The sequence below is a fragment of the Hylaeus anthracinus genome, unplaced genomic scaffold (assembly GCF_026225885.1).
Source record: "Hylaeus anthracinus isolate JK02 unplaced genomic scaffold, UHH_iyHylAnth1.0_haploid 12002, whole genome shotgun sequence".
NCBI classification, from domain to species: Eukaryota; Metazoa; Arthropoda; class Insecta; order Hymenoptera; family Colletidae; genus Hylaeus; species Hylaeus anthracinus.
Window position 1 is genome coordinate 9,296,681 of NW_026534349.1, and position 17,773 is coordinate 9,314,453.

The 17,773-nt window shown below is 41.4% G+C and overlaps 1 protein-coding gene across 2 annotated transcripts in view; it reads left to right on the forward strand.

The window, feature by feature from the left end:
• LOC128892123 (low density lipoprotein receptor adapter protein 1-B-like) overlaps window positions 1-15,763 on the forward strand; it is a 59,788-nt gene extending 44,025 nt beyond the window's left edge. For both annotated transcript variants that reach the window (XM_054152262.1, XM_054152261.1), the window contains exons 2-6: window positions 5,512-5,705; window positions 8,525-8,637; window positions 10,294-10,535; window positions 12,612-12,772; window positions 13,612-15,763. In XM_054152262.1, the coding sequence (XP_054008237.1) occupies window positions 5,512-5,705; window positions 8,525-8,637; window positions 10,294-10,535; window positions 12,612-12,772; window positions 13,612-13,803 (902 nt within the window). In that variant the 3' untranslated portion in view covers window positions 13,804-15,763. The remainder of the gene's footprint in view (window positions 1-5,511; window positions 5,706-8,524; window positions 8,638-10,293; window positions 10,536-12,611; window positions 12,773-13,611) is intronic.
• Window positions 15,764-17,773: the final 2,010 nt, after the last annotated feature.

The following is a 17,773-nucleotide window of genomic DNA, read 5'->3' on the forward strand; positions in this document are numbered from 1 at the left end:
ATTGTTTAAATTTAATCGCTGGATACAGTTATAACGCTCTAACGCAACGCGAAATTGGGTCGTTTTTTGATTATGGCATGATTGCTTATCGATACTTTCGCGAATGAAGTCTTTTTATTAGGATTTTAATCCACTATTATGGACTGTTAATATATTGTCTATAAAAGAACATTGTATATTGATATTAGAACGAACACTTTTATCAGGTTCTTATCATGACACAATAATCAACATTTTTCCATTTTTTTAAAAAAAGCACTAGTAAGTGTGGGCTGGTGCAAGAAGATAATTATAAAGTGCTAATGTAGTGTCTATGAATATACAACTTAATCTGGTTATGTATCACACTTTGTGTTATACTTACTATTATTGGAAACGTAGCACTTGGAATCTTGAATCAGAAGAATAGTATCCAATAATAATCTCGAATAATTCATCCAACGCATCCAACGCCACTTTTAATCTACTCGTAATTAATAGTTTACAATTTTTATATAAAATAGCATAGACAAAACTTGAGTCTTTCCATTCCCAGAGAAATGAATTCAATTTCAATGAACTTTCCATCGAATTTCCAGTGGATCGTACACCTATAGGCATTCTCACCAGCTGCAATTCATCGTTGGAATTCTTCTAATGCTTCCTCGATATTTTACGTCCAGGTCGGACCAATCCGTCGAAAAATATCTCGAAAACGCGTACTGGTTAGAAGTGATATCGCATTTGAAGAGGGAGAAAGAACGGAAGGACTACGCGGGGATGTACATACATATACAAGCGCGGGCGGTGCTCGCATTTCGAGCTCTTCCGTTGAATGGAATCCTATGGTGGATCACGGCCGGGAAATACAGGAAATGAAGAGTCATTCAGCCCCGACGTCGCTATTCTTTTTTGGTTTCGATTTTCCTTCGGCTGTTATTGAAGCTCCGTTCATTGATTCCAACACGCGATGTTACGCGGCCAATGAGCTCGAGAACACTCGTACCGAAAGAACCAGAATGTCCGTCCGAACAAAGAAAATTCCAGCAAGGCTTTGCGTTTCACGTCAACGTGCGCGTTTTTCCGCGAGGCTCTTATTCGAGCATTTTATTATTTCGGTGCGACTAACACGTGGAAACGCGCATCCTGCGCTAAAAACTTGATAAAGCTTCGAATCAATAGGAAGATTGCAATATGGTCGAATATCTGTAACTTGAAGTCACTTTGAATTGAAAGCTTTTACGAATCTGATAATATTTTGGGATGAATGAATTACTCATTCAAGAACACATAATTTAAAAACAAAAATTTTTGTCCTGGTTCCTCTAGTTTCCAAGTTAGTTAAAAAAACGTTTTTCACCCTCCGCTTTAGGGGCTGTTTTCATCCCTTCAATGTGGACGATTGGCGATGAAAAATAACGCGTGTCAAATATTTTTTTGAGAACTACCTCCCACATAAATCTACCGCCCATTGAATATGTTCCCTTGTAAGCTTTATTCAAACAGATAATTTGAGTCTCCATCCGATACGAAAATAAGAATAAAGTAGGGCAAAATTAGATGATCCTATGAAGAAACGTTATACAATTTAGTCAAAGAATCAAGATAATTCTTTGATGCAATCTAGAAAATATGTATCAGTCAGTCAGATTGTATAAGGAAATTGAGTATTCATCGCAAATTCGATGCAGAGATGGTTTTATCGAGACTAGTAAGAATTCTCGAAAGGCACTCGAACAGTACCACCTAGTATCGATTCGTGTGATTAGCTTCGTTAGCGTAATTCAGGGAACCTACATGGTGGCCAATTATGGACGATCGATGATGCTACGAACGACAGGGGTTGCAAATATTAACGAATCGTAATAGTTGCCATTGCGCGAGGAACAGTTATGCTAACGACAATTACCTATTGCGTTGTTCCTGTTATTTATCAACATTACCTTCTTTTACTTGTATCCTTACCAATTGTTTTGCCTAACGTATAACAGGTTTGGGATTGAAATGAACGAACTTTAACTATGTCAAACGTGGAAGAAATATGTCCCGTGGTTATTTTTTCAAGGATCCTTTTAGTACCAGTCCTTTCGAGGAAATTGTGTCTTCGTTTTCGGCCACGGCAATAAACATGTCTTCGAAGACGGAGCACCAAGGTTTCCACGATAAGCCGGGACATCCTCCTGAATGATTCAGGCAGGCGGCAAAAGAAGAAATAAATCCGCAATCGAAGGGTCGCCGTGGACCTGGCGGTAAAACGCCTCGACGAAGATTTAATTTGCGGTTCGCCACTGAGTGGCCAGGCCGACGGAAAATCTCGATCCGCTATTTTTCACCTTCCCTCGTCGTTCTTTTGTTCTTGCGGCTTGCGGCGTTCCGTAGAAATTGGAAACTGCTAAATTTAATAATGGCCGCGTCGACGAACCGCGAAAATTCGCGAGCAAAATCGGACTCGCCGTCGCTTCGTTGCATACCAAATTCAATCATACTTTTCTACTTATTGTTCGAACGAGAGGATATTTTCTACGGAAACTTTCCTCTTTCCATATCGTGGAAATTCGGAGCGAATCATCTCACCCTCCTCGAGATAGTTTCATCGCAATCTCTGACGTAATCTTAAGTTGTATTTGAATCTATAGTTGCTTGCAGTGGACGTAACGCTGTTAGAGGGATCAGTTACGTATGTGATTCGATGCGATTATGTTTGAACGTGTGATAAGAAACATTCATGAGCACATACGCATATTATCAAAGTATTTTTTTTTAATACGACGGAGTCCTATTAATTTAGTTTATCGACTGTGACAAGTGTCACGTCAGGTGACTTGAGGCTTCTAAAGAAAAATAATTTTGTTAACCTAGAGATGACCTCATAGCGTCAAGAGTTAATATAAAATTGTCCTACAATTAAAAAGAGAGAACCCAAGTGACAAGAATAAAGTTAATTTGCTTTTTCCTTCCTTAGGCTCAACGTTTCCGGTCGAAACCGTCGCCTGTTAAAAGCGAGAAAATCTGCTACGTTCAAAACTAATGCCGAGAAAGTTTCGTAACAAGGTTTCCAGCGTTTCGCGAATTACACGAGGCACCCAGTTTCAGGTCGTGCGCTCGAATCGTCGGCCACGAAAGTGTTAAAAGCGTCGAATTTTCTGCGTAGAGGAAATTAGACTCCTGCTAGTTGAAGTGTCGGGGTAGTCTCGACTATGCGAGTGGCTTACTTTTCCGAGTCAGACGGCGCGCGCTGTACCGACGGCGTGTAGTAATTGCTAAAAATACACGCGGTAATTGCTTTCAATTCTTTTGTGCGCAAGACAGGAGCAAGAAAGCTCGTCATGCTCCAAGGGGTGCTTTTACTCGAAAAAATTCAGCCGACGGCCACGCAGGAGAGTTTTTTGACGGATCAAAAGCAGCCACGGCGCATTTTTCCAAGGGAAATCAATCCGAATGTCTGTGAGCACATAATTGTTAGGTATTTTTAGTTGTTAGGTGTACTTTTAAGTATCAATATCGCGTGAAACTGAGAACTGGTGTTCTCCTCAGGTACTGCTGACCTTTCGTAAACCGTTAAAAATACAAGAATATAGTGCTTATTCTCAACACTTGTATATAAGTTTAAAATTCATAAGATATTTCTGTCTGCTACAAAATTTATATTCTCAAAGTCCTCCACTTCGAAAATATTGCATCAACTCGAGTTATTTCTAAATTCTTTCAGTCCGTTCTTCGGCTAGATTGCCCGCAGAAAAGCATTGTTTTGCGAAAGCTAAGATCAGATCTACGGAAAACTCGAGGGAAATCTGGTAGGGGAGATTTGGTCGTTGTTGAATAGGCTCCTTTCACGGTAGGGAAAGATTGCTACGGACAGACGCGTTGCAAAGCATTTTTGCTAATTGTCTGTCGAGATGGACTCTTGAAACGCCAAGTTTTTCGACAAAGAGAGCACCGCCGGAGCAGCTTCAATGAACGTTTCGTCCTTTGTGCGAGCTCGCAAGAACAAAGGGTATCGTCGGACATCGAAACAATCGTCGGAACGTCTAATTGGATCGCAGACGCAGGAAAGCCGTGCGGGAAACTTAATTGGAGCGTCGCTGGGAACCGAAACGAAATTGGAGGGCGTAATTACCGAACGAAGGAAAATTCAAGTGTGCAAGGCACGCCTTGGCGAGGAGGTGGGAAATTTTTCGAACCATCCTCGACGAGCATCTCGGCGACCTCTTATCGTCCGTTCCTCGAGCATCGCGAGAGAGAACAAACATTTATCTAACGTTAACGCGTCGCGCCTCTTTTTATCCTTTCATCGAACTTTCGACGCTTTAGAGGAAGGCTCGCAGAATCGCAGTAAAACGCCACGGAATCGATTTACCTTCGGCGCTGGATGTCAAAAGTAGTAAGAACTTGGCTCGACTCTTCCAGGAACTCTCGCAATTTCTCCAAGGAATAGTTGCTTTTGTCGTTCGCCCCCGTTCGTGAGAAAATATACCTCTTTCTTTCGTGGAAACAGTTTCGAGAACTTCGACGCTCGATACTGTTTGACCAACGTGTACAATTCTGCGCGAGAACCTATATCTGGGAAAATTCTCGTGGAACTGCCCTCCCCCGATGTTTGAAAACTATTTTCATGGAAAGACGGCTTCCATTGTCGTACGATATCGCTGAATGTTTTCCTCGCCTCGTTCATGCAATTTTAGTTGAAACACAAGAATCCTCGATTCCATGAATAATGGAAATAATTGTCGTCATTTGGAATGCGTGGGAGAAAGGATTTTGTTTGGAATACGGGAACCCTTAATTCCATGAATAATGTGCATAATTGGCGTTGTTTGGAATTCGTGGAAGAGAGAGAAAAATAGAAATTAAATTGAGAGTCCAAGATCAAAAATAGGGAAGAATTAAAATTCCGTCAGAAACAGATAGGTAATATATCAGAGATTGAATGGTCGATAGAAGATGTACTAGGCGTTGAGATATGAATCAAAAGAGGATGACGCGATGACGATACCTACAGCTCACGATCATCCATTATTGGCACACGTGCTACTCTCGATGCGACGCGGTCAGAGGATCAGACTGGTTTACACGGTTACACGTATCAGGCCTAATGTTACATCGGTAATCCCTCATTCCATTTGCTGTGATATTTATCTTCGGCGAGCTGTTGCATGTTCACCAGCTTCGACTGACAAAGGTCCTGCGTAGATTACTGCCAACCGTAATCTCCGACTGACCATTTCACAATTTATCTCTCGCGTCTTGTCTTTCCCGCAGATTTATACTTTTTATCGTACAATGTGTCTTCTAGTAAGCCCAAACGCTCCAATCCGTGTAAAAGTTGCTGAGGACATTTTACTATAGCAGTCCTATATCGTTTATTATTAAACGTATATAATATAACGAAAGGTTGTACATGAATAAATGTTATTTAAAACTTTAGCTTGTATTCTATCGCATTAAACGAGATTAATTCGATGCGATATCAGCCAAGAACTAACGAGCGATCGTTGCAGGACGAATTTCACTATGGACGACGTTAACTTACAGAATTATGCGAGGAATGGGCCCTGGCGAATAGTCGCGAATGTGTGGAGGGCGGCGGTTCAGCGGGTACGACGCAGGAGGAATCCGAGGATGCGTCGGAAGCCCGGTTCACCCTCAAATATTTGGGCAGTACCCTCGTCGAGACGCCCTCGAGCGAAGAGGCGACGGCGGAAGCCATCAAGACCGTCATTACGATGGTACGTACACATTTTAATCCATTCTCCTTTTTACGATCGCTTTCCTCTCGCTTTTACGGAGGACGTTCTCCTACATTTCTCATTTCATCGTCTGCGTTCTCAGTGTTTGCAACCACCAGTGTTTGAAACAAGATTGCAACTGGAATGCAGATTGCAATATGGTATAAGGAATTTTCAACCCTTCATTGATTATTTTCAGAAAACATTCTACAGATAAGACCATTGATAACAGTTATAATTGTATATAAATTTAAAGGAAACACCGTAATTTCACCGTAATTTCAGAGGTCAAAAGAGTGCATAATAAATGTGTGGCTAGAAGATTAAGAAAACAAAATATTACTTTTATATTCACACATTTTAAACGATACATAACGAAATAGTACATAATAATAAAATTTAATTTACATTTCTCGTACGACAAGTAATTAATTCTCCCTTCATCCAAACCTCCCTTCTTCGTTAATAATTTCTCGTTTGAACAATAATTTAGGTAAAATTTATAGAAATTGCGCTCAACTCCGTTTCCAACAACGATGAATTTAAATTACGAGCAGATGGCTTGCCGCTGGAAAATTTATTTCCCATTTCGCTCGCGCGTAACCTAATGAAAACTCTGCTGCTTGATATTATACGGTATACATTTTCCGGTTGTCTCACATTAGGGAAAAAGATGGAAAAGCATAATTATTCATTTTAACGAGTGAGCTCGTACGCGCGGACGTTGTATCGCGTCTGGGGAAAGAAAGGCCGACATTAAAGTGTCGAGTGGATACTTGGGGAAACTTTGGCTCCAATCCGTGCGTTTTTCCGCGACGCGAAATTGCGATACGTCATCGGGATCGACAAGAAGACAAAGAAGCGAACAATATTACAGGTAGAATCGCTTTACAGTTGATCGATCGGTGTATCGCTGCGTGTATCCAATTTTGCGCGTTACGAGGGAAATGAAAATCGCTTCTCGGGAGAAAATCGCTTTTCCACGAAGGGTGATCGAGGTGTTTCTGAAAAAAGAGGACCGACGGCTGAAGTCGCGCATAAATCTCCCCGGCGTATAACCCCTGTCGTAGCTGGCTCATTAATTTCTCGACGAAGTAAACTATGGTCGATAACTCTGGATAAGGTCGATAAAGGTTCTCAGCTCGCTGGTTGAAAGTTACCGCCGACCACTACTGCGGTCGACGACGAATTTCCCTCTGAAACAGTGGTTCTTAACCTTTCTTCGACCCTCTTCGTTGAAACACGTAGCCAACTAAGGGATTACATTGTTCTCGTCTCGACGATCATTATAAGAAGATTCCCCGTGCAATGAAACAGACTTATCATCAGACGACTTTTCCATCCACTAAATACATAATTTTCCAGCAACTTTTCATCGGTTTAAATGAATTAATTCGGTTTTACTGGCCTCGCTAACGACGAACTTATAGTTGTATAAACCTTTCTACTCCATTATTAATCAGGGCTTTCGTTGACTGTCCAGTAATCGTGTTTGCGTTTAAACCGTACTTTTTCGATTTATTTCATGTAAAGGGACTTGGCAAGTACGTTCCTCGTGTTAAACTCTATCAGAGGTGACTCGTTCCAGGAAAAGAGGATGATCGTCTTGCAGTTTCGTAGGACGTCCGCGATTAAAGCGGATTCGCGTAATCTTCGGGCAAGTTAATTCGTTAAATACGGCGTTTAGTTCGCCTGAGGTTCGCTGCTGCGTTACCATAAAATACCACGCGGAGTCCACCGTTGCTTCATGGGAAGATATTCGGTTACTGAAAACGGAATTAAACCTTCTTTCTTTTGCTTCGAGCCCCGCTGCACTGGTAATCCAATAATCCTTCCTATTACGAAAACATTTCCCCCGCGAGGGCGAATAACAGTGCGCTTCGTCGGGATAAAAATGTCTCAAGAAAATTCAACAGCGGATAGCACAAACATGAGATTGAAAAACTGGATCGAAAATTGAATATCAAATATTTCGAATAGCAAAATAAAACCAATATTCATTTGTGCGTGTAACGTATACAATTTTCATACAAAATTGTTGTTACGTGTTTCTATGTCAAATCAGTTACATGTTTGTGCAAATTTATATCCTTACAGATTCAGATCAAGAATTGTAACATTTTTTTTTATTCTCAATATCTCATACATTTTTACAACCTCGCATTTTTGCTTGACATAAATGGCTAAACATACGCAGTCTAAAAATAGGCTCACGTTTTTAGTCATTAATCTAGGTTTACAATTTGACGAATCAAATTTCTACAAGAACATGTCTTTGTAACGATTATCGATCACATTTTCAATAAAATTACACTACTCGAAGACCTTAAACAGAGAAATATACGTCTTGCCTACGGAATCCTATGTTGCATTGACAGTGCCCATTTAATGGCAACGTTGAAACGCTTTCGATGGAGTTGAGAGTATTGTTACACCCGGAAACGTTTTCCGCGGAACAGGAACTTCCGTTACTTCTAAGAGTCGGAGCTTCTCGTCTCGAAAGCCTCATGCTGGCTTCTGGCGTGTACTTGAATCACAGTCATTCAAAAAACACAATTGCACACTACAATGTTACCAATCCTTGTCCCTAAATCTCACACGATACCGGAAGAAAATAAAATGGTGTTTTTAATTTGTATAGAAAAATAGCAGTGAAACTTCTAAAGCAATACGTAATCAATAATTACAGTAATATGTATTAAATCAATCAAAATTTTAAGCATCTATTACCATATAACTTCGTTTTAAATTTCAACAATGTGTCGAGTGGATGAAGTACGAGGAATGTAGATATTCATGGTACTCTTTTCACATCGCAGGCAAAAGCGAGCGGGAAGAAGCTGCAGCGAGTCTCTCTAGCAGTGAGTTTAAAGGGTATCAGAATGACGGACCTCGCCACGGAAGAAGATCAGCTACAAGTATCCATATACAGGTACGTACGAAACGAGACAGACTCGCGAACGTGTATCAAAGACGTTTCCTGTTTAGCGAAACGCGTTCGCGGACGATTGAGGTTGTAATCCAACGTAACCGTGTACGTTGCTGCGTTGTAAATTTTCCTCCAGTGTCGGCGAACATAATATTCGATATTTCAGGTAGAACGTAGCTGAAATCTCGCGCTACGATATCGACCAGCAAACGAAACGCGATTCGATTCTGGTTAAGGAATATTATTTTATTCACTACAGCAAAAGTTCGATTTATCGAACGGTTGCTTCAATATTTGATTCGGCATCGAAACGAGTGTTTATATAATTGTTATTTTATTCTTCACAGTCATGTTCGTGCCATCAAAAAATTAATCTCAAAAACAATTAAAGGGAGTGCTTCAATTAACAAGCGGATTAAAGTTTTATTTTTACATCGCGCAGAGATTTTTGTAATATTTAATTGAAGTTTGTATGCACGAGGCATTGGTGTTACATTTTATTGCCGTGTACACGATATTTTTTTGCGAAACGTACCGTAATAAAGCGTTCCTTGCTAAGAACAGCAATCCAAATGGGTTGGTTACACTTGAATGTGAAATCCCACCGGTGAATACGGTAGTTCCCTATTGTTCGCGCCACCGGCTTTGTTCTGTTATAATACACCCGAAAAGCGTTCAAGTGGTAACGAGAAATTTTACGGTTTGCTGGAAAAAACGAAGGAAAGTGGTAACGATCCTGGCTATATATTTTCTTAATCTCACGGTATCCGCGGGCTTTGCTGTAACACATCGACGCTATTAATGCCGCCTTAATTAACCAGACCATAAAAGCGGCCACAGTTTAAACGCAATTAAGGCGCGAGATTTAGTATCGAGGAGGGTTCCTTTGATTCAGTGTGGTTCCACGGGCGAGAAATTTCGCGGTTCCCTCGTTCTTACGTTGCGATGTCTGTAAAATTTGCCTGTGTTAAATTATATTCGATCGTCAATAACAACCGAATGGAAGTCTTCACTTTTTCAAAAACGGAACGTTGATACTTGTTACCATCTTTTTACGCGACCCACCAAGACCGAAACAGCGACGTGCAAAGTTGGATTCGGGCTTGTTAATTTTGTGCGTTTCAACGTTCCAAGCTCTGGTCCGAGGTAGTTTCTACGAGTGCTTTCAGGGAAACTTCCCTTCGTTGTAATCCCTCTGTTACGTAACCAACGGAAATTTTCGACGTTCTCGCAGACATGCTCTTTCGAGGGATGAAAACGATCTACATATTACGAGCAAGTGTATCTATGGACAGTTTATGCTTTCTGCCAGTGTCCGTCGTTTAGGCGACTGTTAGGTGATCGCGCCACGGAACATTAATTTCTAGTGTATAAATACACGAGTTTGGGGAGGAATGTTAAGACAACATTCTCTGACGCATTATCGTAAATTATACAGTAGCGATCTAGGCAGTGCGATTGCAGAGATCTACTTAAAGACCAAAAGAGACTGTAACGCAACGCTGGAGACAATTTACACGGATACATTTACGTAATGATATTAATAATAGGTTTTCATTGCGCGGTATTTGCATATTTTTATGTATCGCTGTTGCGCAAACATCAGCAATCAATCGATTAGTTTTTTAGTTTAATGGTAACCTTTTGAATTGCTTTCAGAATCTCTTATTGCTCGGCGGATGCCACCCACGATCACGTGTTCGCGTTCATCGCGACAAATTTGAACGAAACGATGGAGTGTCACGCGTTCCTCTGTCCGAAAAGAAAAATGGCGCAAACGGTGACACTAACGGTGGCTCAAGCCTTTAACACGGCTTACGAGGCTTGGCAGCTGTCCCAGGCCGATCCTAGGATCCATCACGCCCAAGATAAGAGCCCTTCGTTAACTGACGACAGAAGCGGTAGGTAAATTAATCTCTTTTGTCATGCTCTGACCAGGGCCGCGACGGGGGCGGAAAGACACCCCTAAGAGCAGAAAATAATTTAATCACTTCAACACTTTACCCATCACGAAATATGTAGTATCATAGACTTTTCATATATAGTTGTACATGAAATCATCAGACAGAAATCATATTACAAGTACAAATTTTCATACTTTTCCCTTTTTTGTGTTTTCTATACTCGCGGACAGTGATGTCTTGTTAATTTACTTCGAGGTTTTCTCCAAAAAGTTAGGATGAAAATGTTTGTATTAAGTGTAGAAATCAATTCTCATTACATTTATTTCATGTTTCCAAATCAATTCGTGATTGTACATATATACATGTGGGAAGTTTATTCATCAATTATCAAGTTTAATTAGACTTCTTCGATAAATATAGAGGGCACGAATACTTACGGGACTTAATTTCTACACCTAATAAATCAGTAAAAAACACAGTTTTGCTTTCGACGTGAAATAGCCTGCCACGGTCCTAGCTCCGACGATTGAATCGAACGTCGAGTAGAAAGTTCTCTCGACAGCTTTTAATGCCTTTGACGCGACGATCTCGCAAAAATAACTCCCTGTCCAAAAGTAAGTTTAATCCCGCGCCGCTTGATCTGCCATATAAAAAGGTACAACGTCGGCGTCGATGCGATGCGATGCCCGTGTGGCCGAGCACTTAACTTCCCGAGAGTGCGGATATTGCGGAGAGCTTCGGCGAAGGTTACGAGTGCGCCACAGGAAATTGTCCGGTAATATTAAACTTCATACTGGCCGGCAGGGAGCATTACGGAAAACTAGGACAATTACAACCGGTCGGTTCCCTTCGTTTGCCCAGACACTGCTGACCGAGCACATTTGTTTCAAACGGAATTAGCCGCGATTACTCTTGACGAGCAAATAATTACGCGCCAAACTATGAGAAAACTAGATGGAACATAATTCGGCGCGTTCTCGAGATGATCGTTAAAAGCAATCCGCATAAATTATAGAGTGGAAGGGAATCTCCTATCGAGCAATTGAATTAATTAAATAACATCGGCCCTCCGTGTTTGCGAACGCCCATCGCTTAAATTAGTTTATTCAGGAACGGATGGTAAATACATTTTCGAAAGCTCATCGTTTCGGGTGCGAGCAAACAGAGTTTTCCTATCGGATAGCAGAAATTAATTGAAAAAATGAATTCATAGGTCTTTGGTATTTACATCAAGCCGTCGACTTCGTGCGCGACTAGTTAATACAATTATTGCGACCCACGTTAAAATGATCGAATTATTGAAATGGACAATCCGAGAATGATCTCTGTTGAAACCTATTGCAGATTAGTATTATTCATTCGTTCATATAAATGTGTATTTATTGGCATAGAGATTATTGTTTAATACGTACGTATGGAGAGTTTGATACAGGAATTTACCTTGTAAAAAGATTCGTGGTGTTCTTCATAATGACGTGTTTATGCGAAAATAAAATGAGTTCAAAAATTTGAATAAATGTTCGTAGATGAAAAGAGATATGTATTACTTGAAATGTGCATCGCGCTCTGTGTATCTTGTCAACTGTAAACTTGATGGACTGCGAGGAACGAGCACTCGCCTAATACAAATATCCTGACCCATTCGTCGAATGAATACGCGTGATGCGACGCGTTCACGGCGTGCCTGGGGGCATTTTCTGCAAATGTTCCGGACGCGATAGGGTAAATAATCATCAACGCATGGGTAATTAATGAGCCTGCGCCATTCCACGGTTTCGTAGGATGAAACGACTCGAAGCTACCAATTAGCGGCAAGCTAGAAATCAGTGCCGGTGCGCCGAAGGTCCTGTTTCCCCGTTATAGGGACTCTTCGAAATTGGTATTCATGTGGGCCGGTAATGAAAGTGTATCTAGGAAACCCTATCGCACAGCTGCCGTGAGTGGTTTCATTTCACGATTTACGCAAATGGGAATTCGACTCTGTTGTTTACTCGGCGCCCGTTAATGTACTGTACTCGTGCGCGAGCAACTCGTTCCCGTAATGGCCATTTAATTACCGCGATTCTTTCGCAGAGAACGGCGAGAAGGAGAAGAAGGACGAGGACGCGAAGTCCGTGGACAAAGTCAACGAGCAGAACAAGCGCAGCGATCAGCGATGCAACGCTAACGACTCTCAGAAGAATCTTCTAATCGATCTGTCGAACGAGACTAATAAATCTGCGGGAAACTCATGGGTGAGCGACGAAAAGGAAACGAGTGTCTCCTGCGTATTGCAATTAAAAGCATCACAGCGATTAAAAGTTGTCAGATCCTTTAGAAATCCTGAATGATAGCATGTTATGGTTTGAACTGGACAAGAATAGACGTACAACCGTAAACTGAGCAATTTCTTGCAAGGAAATAAATCAGAAATATAGAATATAATTTTTCTATACGAGCCTTCGTTTCCGAGGGAATCAATTTTGAAGATCTTTGAGAGGCTCTGACTACTGGGGCGTCTGACCGTTACTGGACGAATCTACTTTCATCCGCGTTCGCAAACATTCAAGGGGATATTGTCTGGTTTTCATCGATATAAATGATCTAATCAATCGTGACCGTTTAAAGAAAAAGGTACTGCATATGTAGATCGATATTTACGAACACCCGAGCAAGTGGAAGAAGCCAGCAATGGTCAGACATGCCCGTCAAGTCGCAAGCGTACTCTAACGAATACAGATTTTCTCGAAAAGGAAGACTCGTACGTAAAGATTACATTCAACATTTGTTATTTATTTTCATCTACGTAATCGATGTACCACGCAATCGAGTGTCTTCCGTAGTATTACTTTGTGTTGTCCTCTTACCACTATTATTATTCTTCTGCTACTTTTAAAAGTTTTCATAGGACCAAAGCGATAAATTTCATGTCAAAGAATTTCTTTGCCAGAACCTATCTCGACCACGTTTCTTTTGAGTCGAGTGTTATACTAAACGTTCCAAGAAATGATGCATCGTGCATGCTCGTCGAAACCTACGTAAAGTCGAACGGAAGAGTTCCCTTTGAACAGAAAGTAATTTACGACATTTTCAGGTCTGCTTCGAGGAGGAGACAGGGTCAGACGGTAAGAAGATACCGAAGAAGAGCGCAACCAGTATTCCCATGACGACTTTGAGGCACACGACGACGCCGACGTCGCACCACGTTGTACCGAGGCCAACGACAGGGTTCAAAATGCAGAACGCCTGGGGTGAATCGAGATCCGTGGATTTGATGTGCTCGTAGCAGGCATAGCCCACGGCCGATAGCTTTCGCGACGTGCCATTGATCACTGGCTTGTGGAAGCACCTGTCGAATAGCGGCCAAGCGAAGAAAATCCACCAATAATAGGCTAATCGTTATCGCCGAACTCCTGCGATGCGCTCTGAAGACTTCTTGAATGGAACTGGATGGGAAACGTTGGGAAGAACATCCGATTCGGAACGCGCCAATTTGTGTAAACGAGCTAGTCGAGCGTTTCCAATCTGGGAATACCTGACCATACTCTCCGATGACGACACTTCTTCTTCTTTTGTGATGAGACTTCACCGAATACGCTTATCAATATTTTGCGAGTATCACGGGCTCAAAGGTAGAATACGCGGTGTAATGTATAGATGTATGTATGTCTCGCGATCTTTTCGACGCGTTTATCGTCCTCGAAGAACGATCGATGATCGAGCCGTGCTCGAGAGGACCAATGAGATCGATGGGAAAATGAGTCAGATGTTCACAGCCAGGAAGTGGGAACAATTTTCACAATGTATACCTTTTGTATAACGCGTCTATCCGTGCCAATTCTTTCACATACACGTACACAAACACACAAACACACACACAGACACACACATATCGTACACATCTTTGTATCCACTATATCATGTGCGTGCAATTAGACGAACTTTGACTACTTTTAACGATATACAAAGAGCTTTTCTTTTCGAAGGATTTTGATTTCGCGTACGTGGAGCAAGTATATTAATTAAAGAACGAAACGATTATCGAATCGTCCGATCGTCCACGTCGAAATAAACAAGGACACTCTTCGTGACTTTTAAGCGAACCTTTCTTACCGTTAAATAGCTGGGCTATTTTCTTAGTTGGACGTTTTAAACGAACTCATTTTCAAGCGAAAGGAACATTTTAAGCGTAGATTTACGATTAGACGTTAACCGTAGGACGTACCGATAGTACATTTGATGTTGATATCGCTTCGCGCATTGTAATTTTTAAGGGAGAAACATGCTAATCGACGCCGTTCGTTTTTTTCTTAGAATGATAAAAGTGGATATCGATTTTGTCCTTTCTGGCACGCTATAGAAAGTAAGGGTTGAAGTCGTGGTCTTTATAGAATTAACGAAATAGCTCGATTCGATGATTAGGAGAACGTGTTGGTGTACGTGTCAAAGCGTATATCCATGTAGCCGTCGAGATTTTAACATAATTTATCCCGTAAGGAGTTTCTGTTTTTTGCGTAAAATGTATGGTTCGATGCATCGCGAACCCAATACGGTACATTTTACCCAATGATGTAATTGTTAGGTGAAAATATCGTTTTCAAGTTATGCGTTAAATCATTTAATCGTTGTTATTGTTATCTCCGAGCGTAGAATTCTTTAAGCAAACTGTTTTCTTGGTTCGGAGGATTATAATGCGTTTTGATTCCTCGGTACGCGTCCATGTACTTTTTAATTCTTGATACACGACGAGCGGCCAACCGCGATCGTTTCCGAACAACTGTAGCCATAACGAGCATGGAAATTGAAAATTCGCGAGATCGTATCGCTCTTCACTTTAGCGTAGTCAACTACTTTGGTAGAAATGTTGATTAGGTGGGTAGATTAACGGGATGCTATAAAAATCATTGATGTTCGCGACGTTTACGTTTTGCTTCCGAACGTATGTTAACGACGTCGGTCGATCGATAGCCAATTATTGCATTTGCAGTTGAAATTATTCGATTTCTTCGACCGTGAATCGAGTTAAATGATAATTCGGGTTCGCTGTCGAAATGTTGTTTTTATCGTTTAAGAATGCCATGAATACCGGAATATTTTGATCGACGCTTCGTTAACGGAAATCAATAACAATTTTGTACGGTCATGATTCGATCGGTGGGGTGGATTTTCGTGAAACGGAGTTCACCTAATATCGCTAAGTGTTAGAACGTAAGAAGTACACGTGAAATACACGAATACATATCTAAGCTGTGTTTTACTGTCGAATGCTATTCGATTTTTATTCGATTGACCCTGAAAATCGAGTTAACTCGACCTAACATTCCCTAAAATTTCGCGAAAGCGCGAATCTTAGCAAATTAATTGTTTGCACCCTTTTATTGATCTTTTGCCCCGCAGGAACATTTCCGTACCTCTACAAAGACTTTAAAGATGGCGACAGGTGTCAGCTCCAAACATAGAATATCGAATAAAAATAATAACTCGTCGAAGAAAGGATATCTGTCGATCGATAACGATCGCTATTACGACTTCCCCTCTATTTAAACAACATTCTGTCATATTTGCGTTCGTATTTTGCAAAGAAATTTACTCGATAATCTTGCTGGTTGCCATTAGGTCCGATAGATGGAAACGTTTGTACAAATATCTTATCTCGAAATTAACCGTGTCCGATACACTTTTTTCTTAATGTTTCTAAAGATTTTCCTTTTTGTGGAATAGACCTGCGCTCGCTATGTAATTACGCACCTACGTTGTTTTAACACTTGAGCTCGCAAAAAATCGCGAACTCGATTACAGATTAATCGAGACCGTGCTGATATAAAAATGTAAAGCAAGATTTTCGTTTAAGCAAAACTGGAGCAGGCTAAGTTGAAATATGTGTGCAAGCTTAGCCCTCGCGATACGTCAATACATCCTCGGGCCATTCAAGAGCCGCCGAACAGTGACTAAAGCTATGCAAAGAGGAGGGCGTTAAAGCTGAAATGTTTCGGGGTTACTGCATACAGGGTGAGTAAACGAGCGCGTTTCAGGCGAAGAAAGTGAGACGTGGCTAATAAAACGGTGGTACGGAAAGAGAAGAAAACTGTGGCACAGGATAGAAAGGGCTGCCACGTCAACCGGAACAGAAAATAATCTACTTTTCTATGTAACTGGGTGCCTTTCGGTGCCTCGGATGCCCCAGATGCGAATTCATATTTGGGACAATATTTTCAGAGCTAGTCGCAACCCTTCCACGTTCTCCCCAGTACCCAAAATAAATGTTTCACGATCAAGATCGGAATTGGACAAATATTATTTCCGAACGGTGAACAGAAAGTTTCAATACGTCACTCTTATGCCAATTTTGTTAACGTTCGATCGTTAACGTATTCTGTTTAAGAATTTTTAAATATTTTTGTTAAAATTGCATTTCGAGAGCCCTACTTTCCTTGTTAGCAAAATGACATCTTCGAGAGAGGAACAAATGAAAATGTAGAGAAACGCAGTTGTTACACTTTTTAATTAACAAGCCGACCCGAAGCTGTTCTCTCCTCACGTTTTCTGATATTTCCGCAGGTTATATCGCCGCACGCGTGTTCGTACCTTCGTGTCCGTTCTACCAAACACGAAAGATACCCTCGGAGAGGTTTGTTCGGCACGATAAATGGCCCAGTTCCAATTAGTTGGACAAAGATAGAACGCGAAATTTTTTCAAGGAAGAAGCGTATTTTCTTCGGTGCTTTTTCACCGGAATAGTTTCCAAGCGATTACCAGCTCATATATCTTTCGCGTGACACGCAACGGGCTACTTCAACCCCTCGGCTGCCCCCCTCGCCAAGCAGCTCGGAAGTAATTTGCTGTTGCTCGCGCGCTAGCTGCTTAAACGGAAGAAGATTGCGAGAACGCGAGCAGGGCGAATAGAAACGAGGGAATTTTCGAAGACTCGAACGCGGCCGAAGCTTATTTGATGAGACCAACGTTGAAAAGCCAGGACTTCCAGGAAATTACGAGGGTGAAAACGGTAGTGGAAAAAAGGAACGTTGAGGGCGATCCCACCTCCTCTGGGAGCATCGCAATAATGCCACGACCTCGAGTTCTCGTCGTTTTATTTCCCAGATTCGCTGGAAAATTTTTATCGAACCGCGGGCTCGCCTTATGAAACGTTCGTTTAAACTTTAGAACTTTAATAAAATTCAATGCATAGCAGACCAGAGAATGAGAGAGAGAGAGAGAGAGAGAGAGAGAGAGAGAGAGAGAGAGAGAGAGAGAGAGAG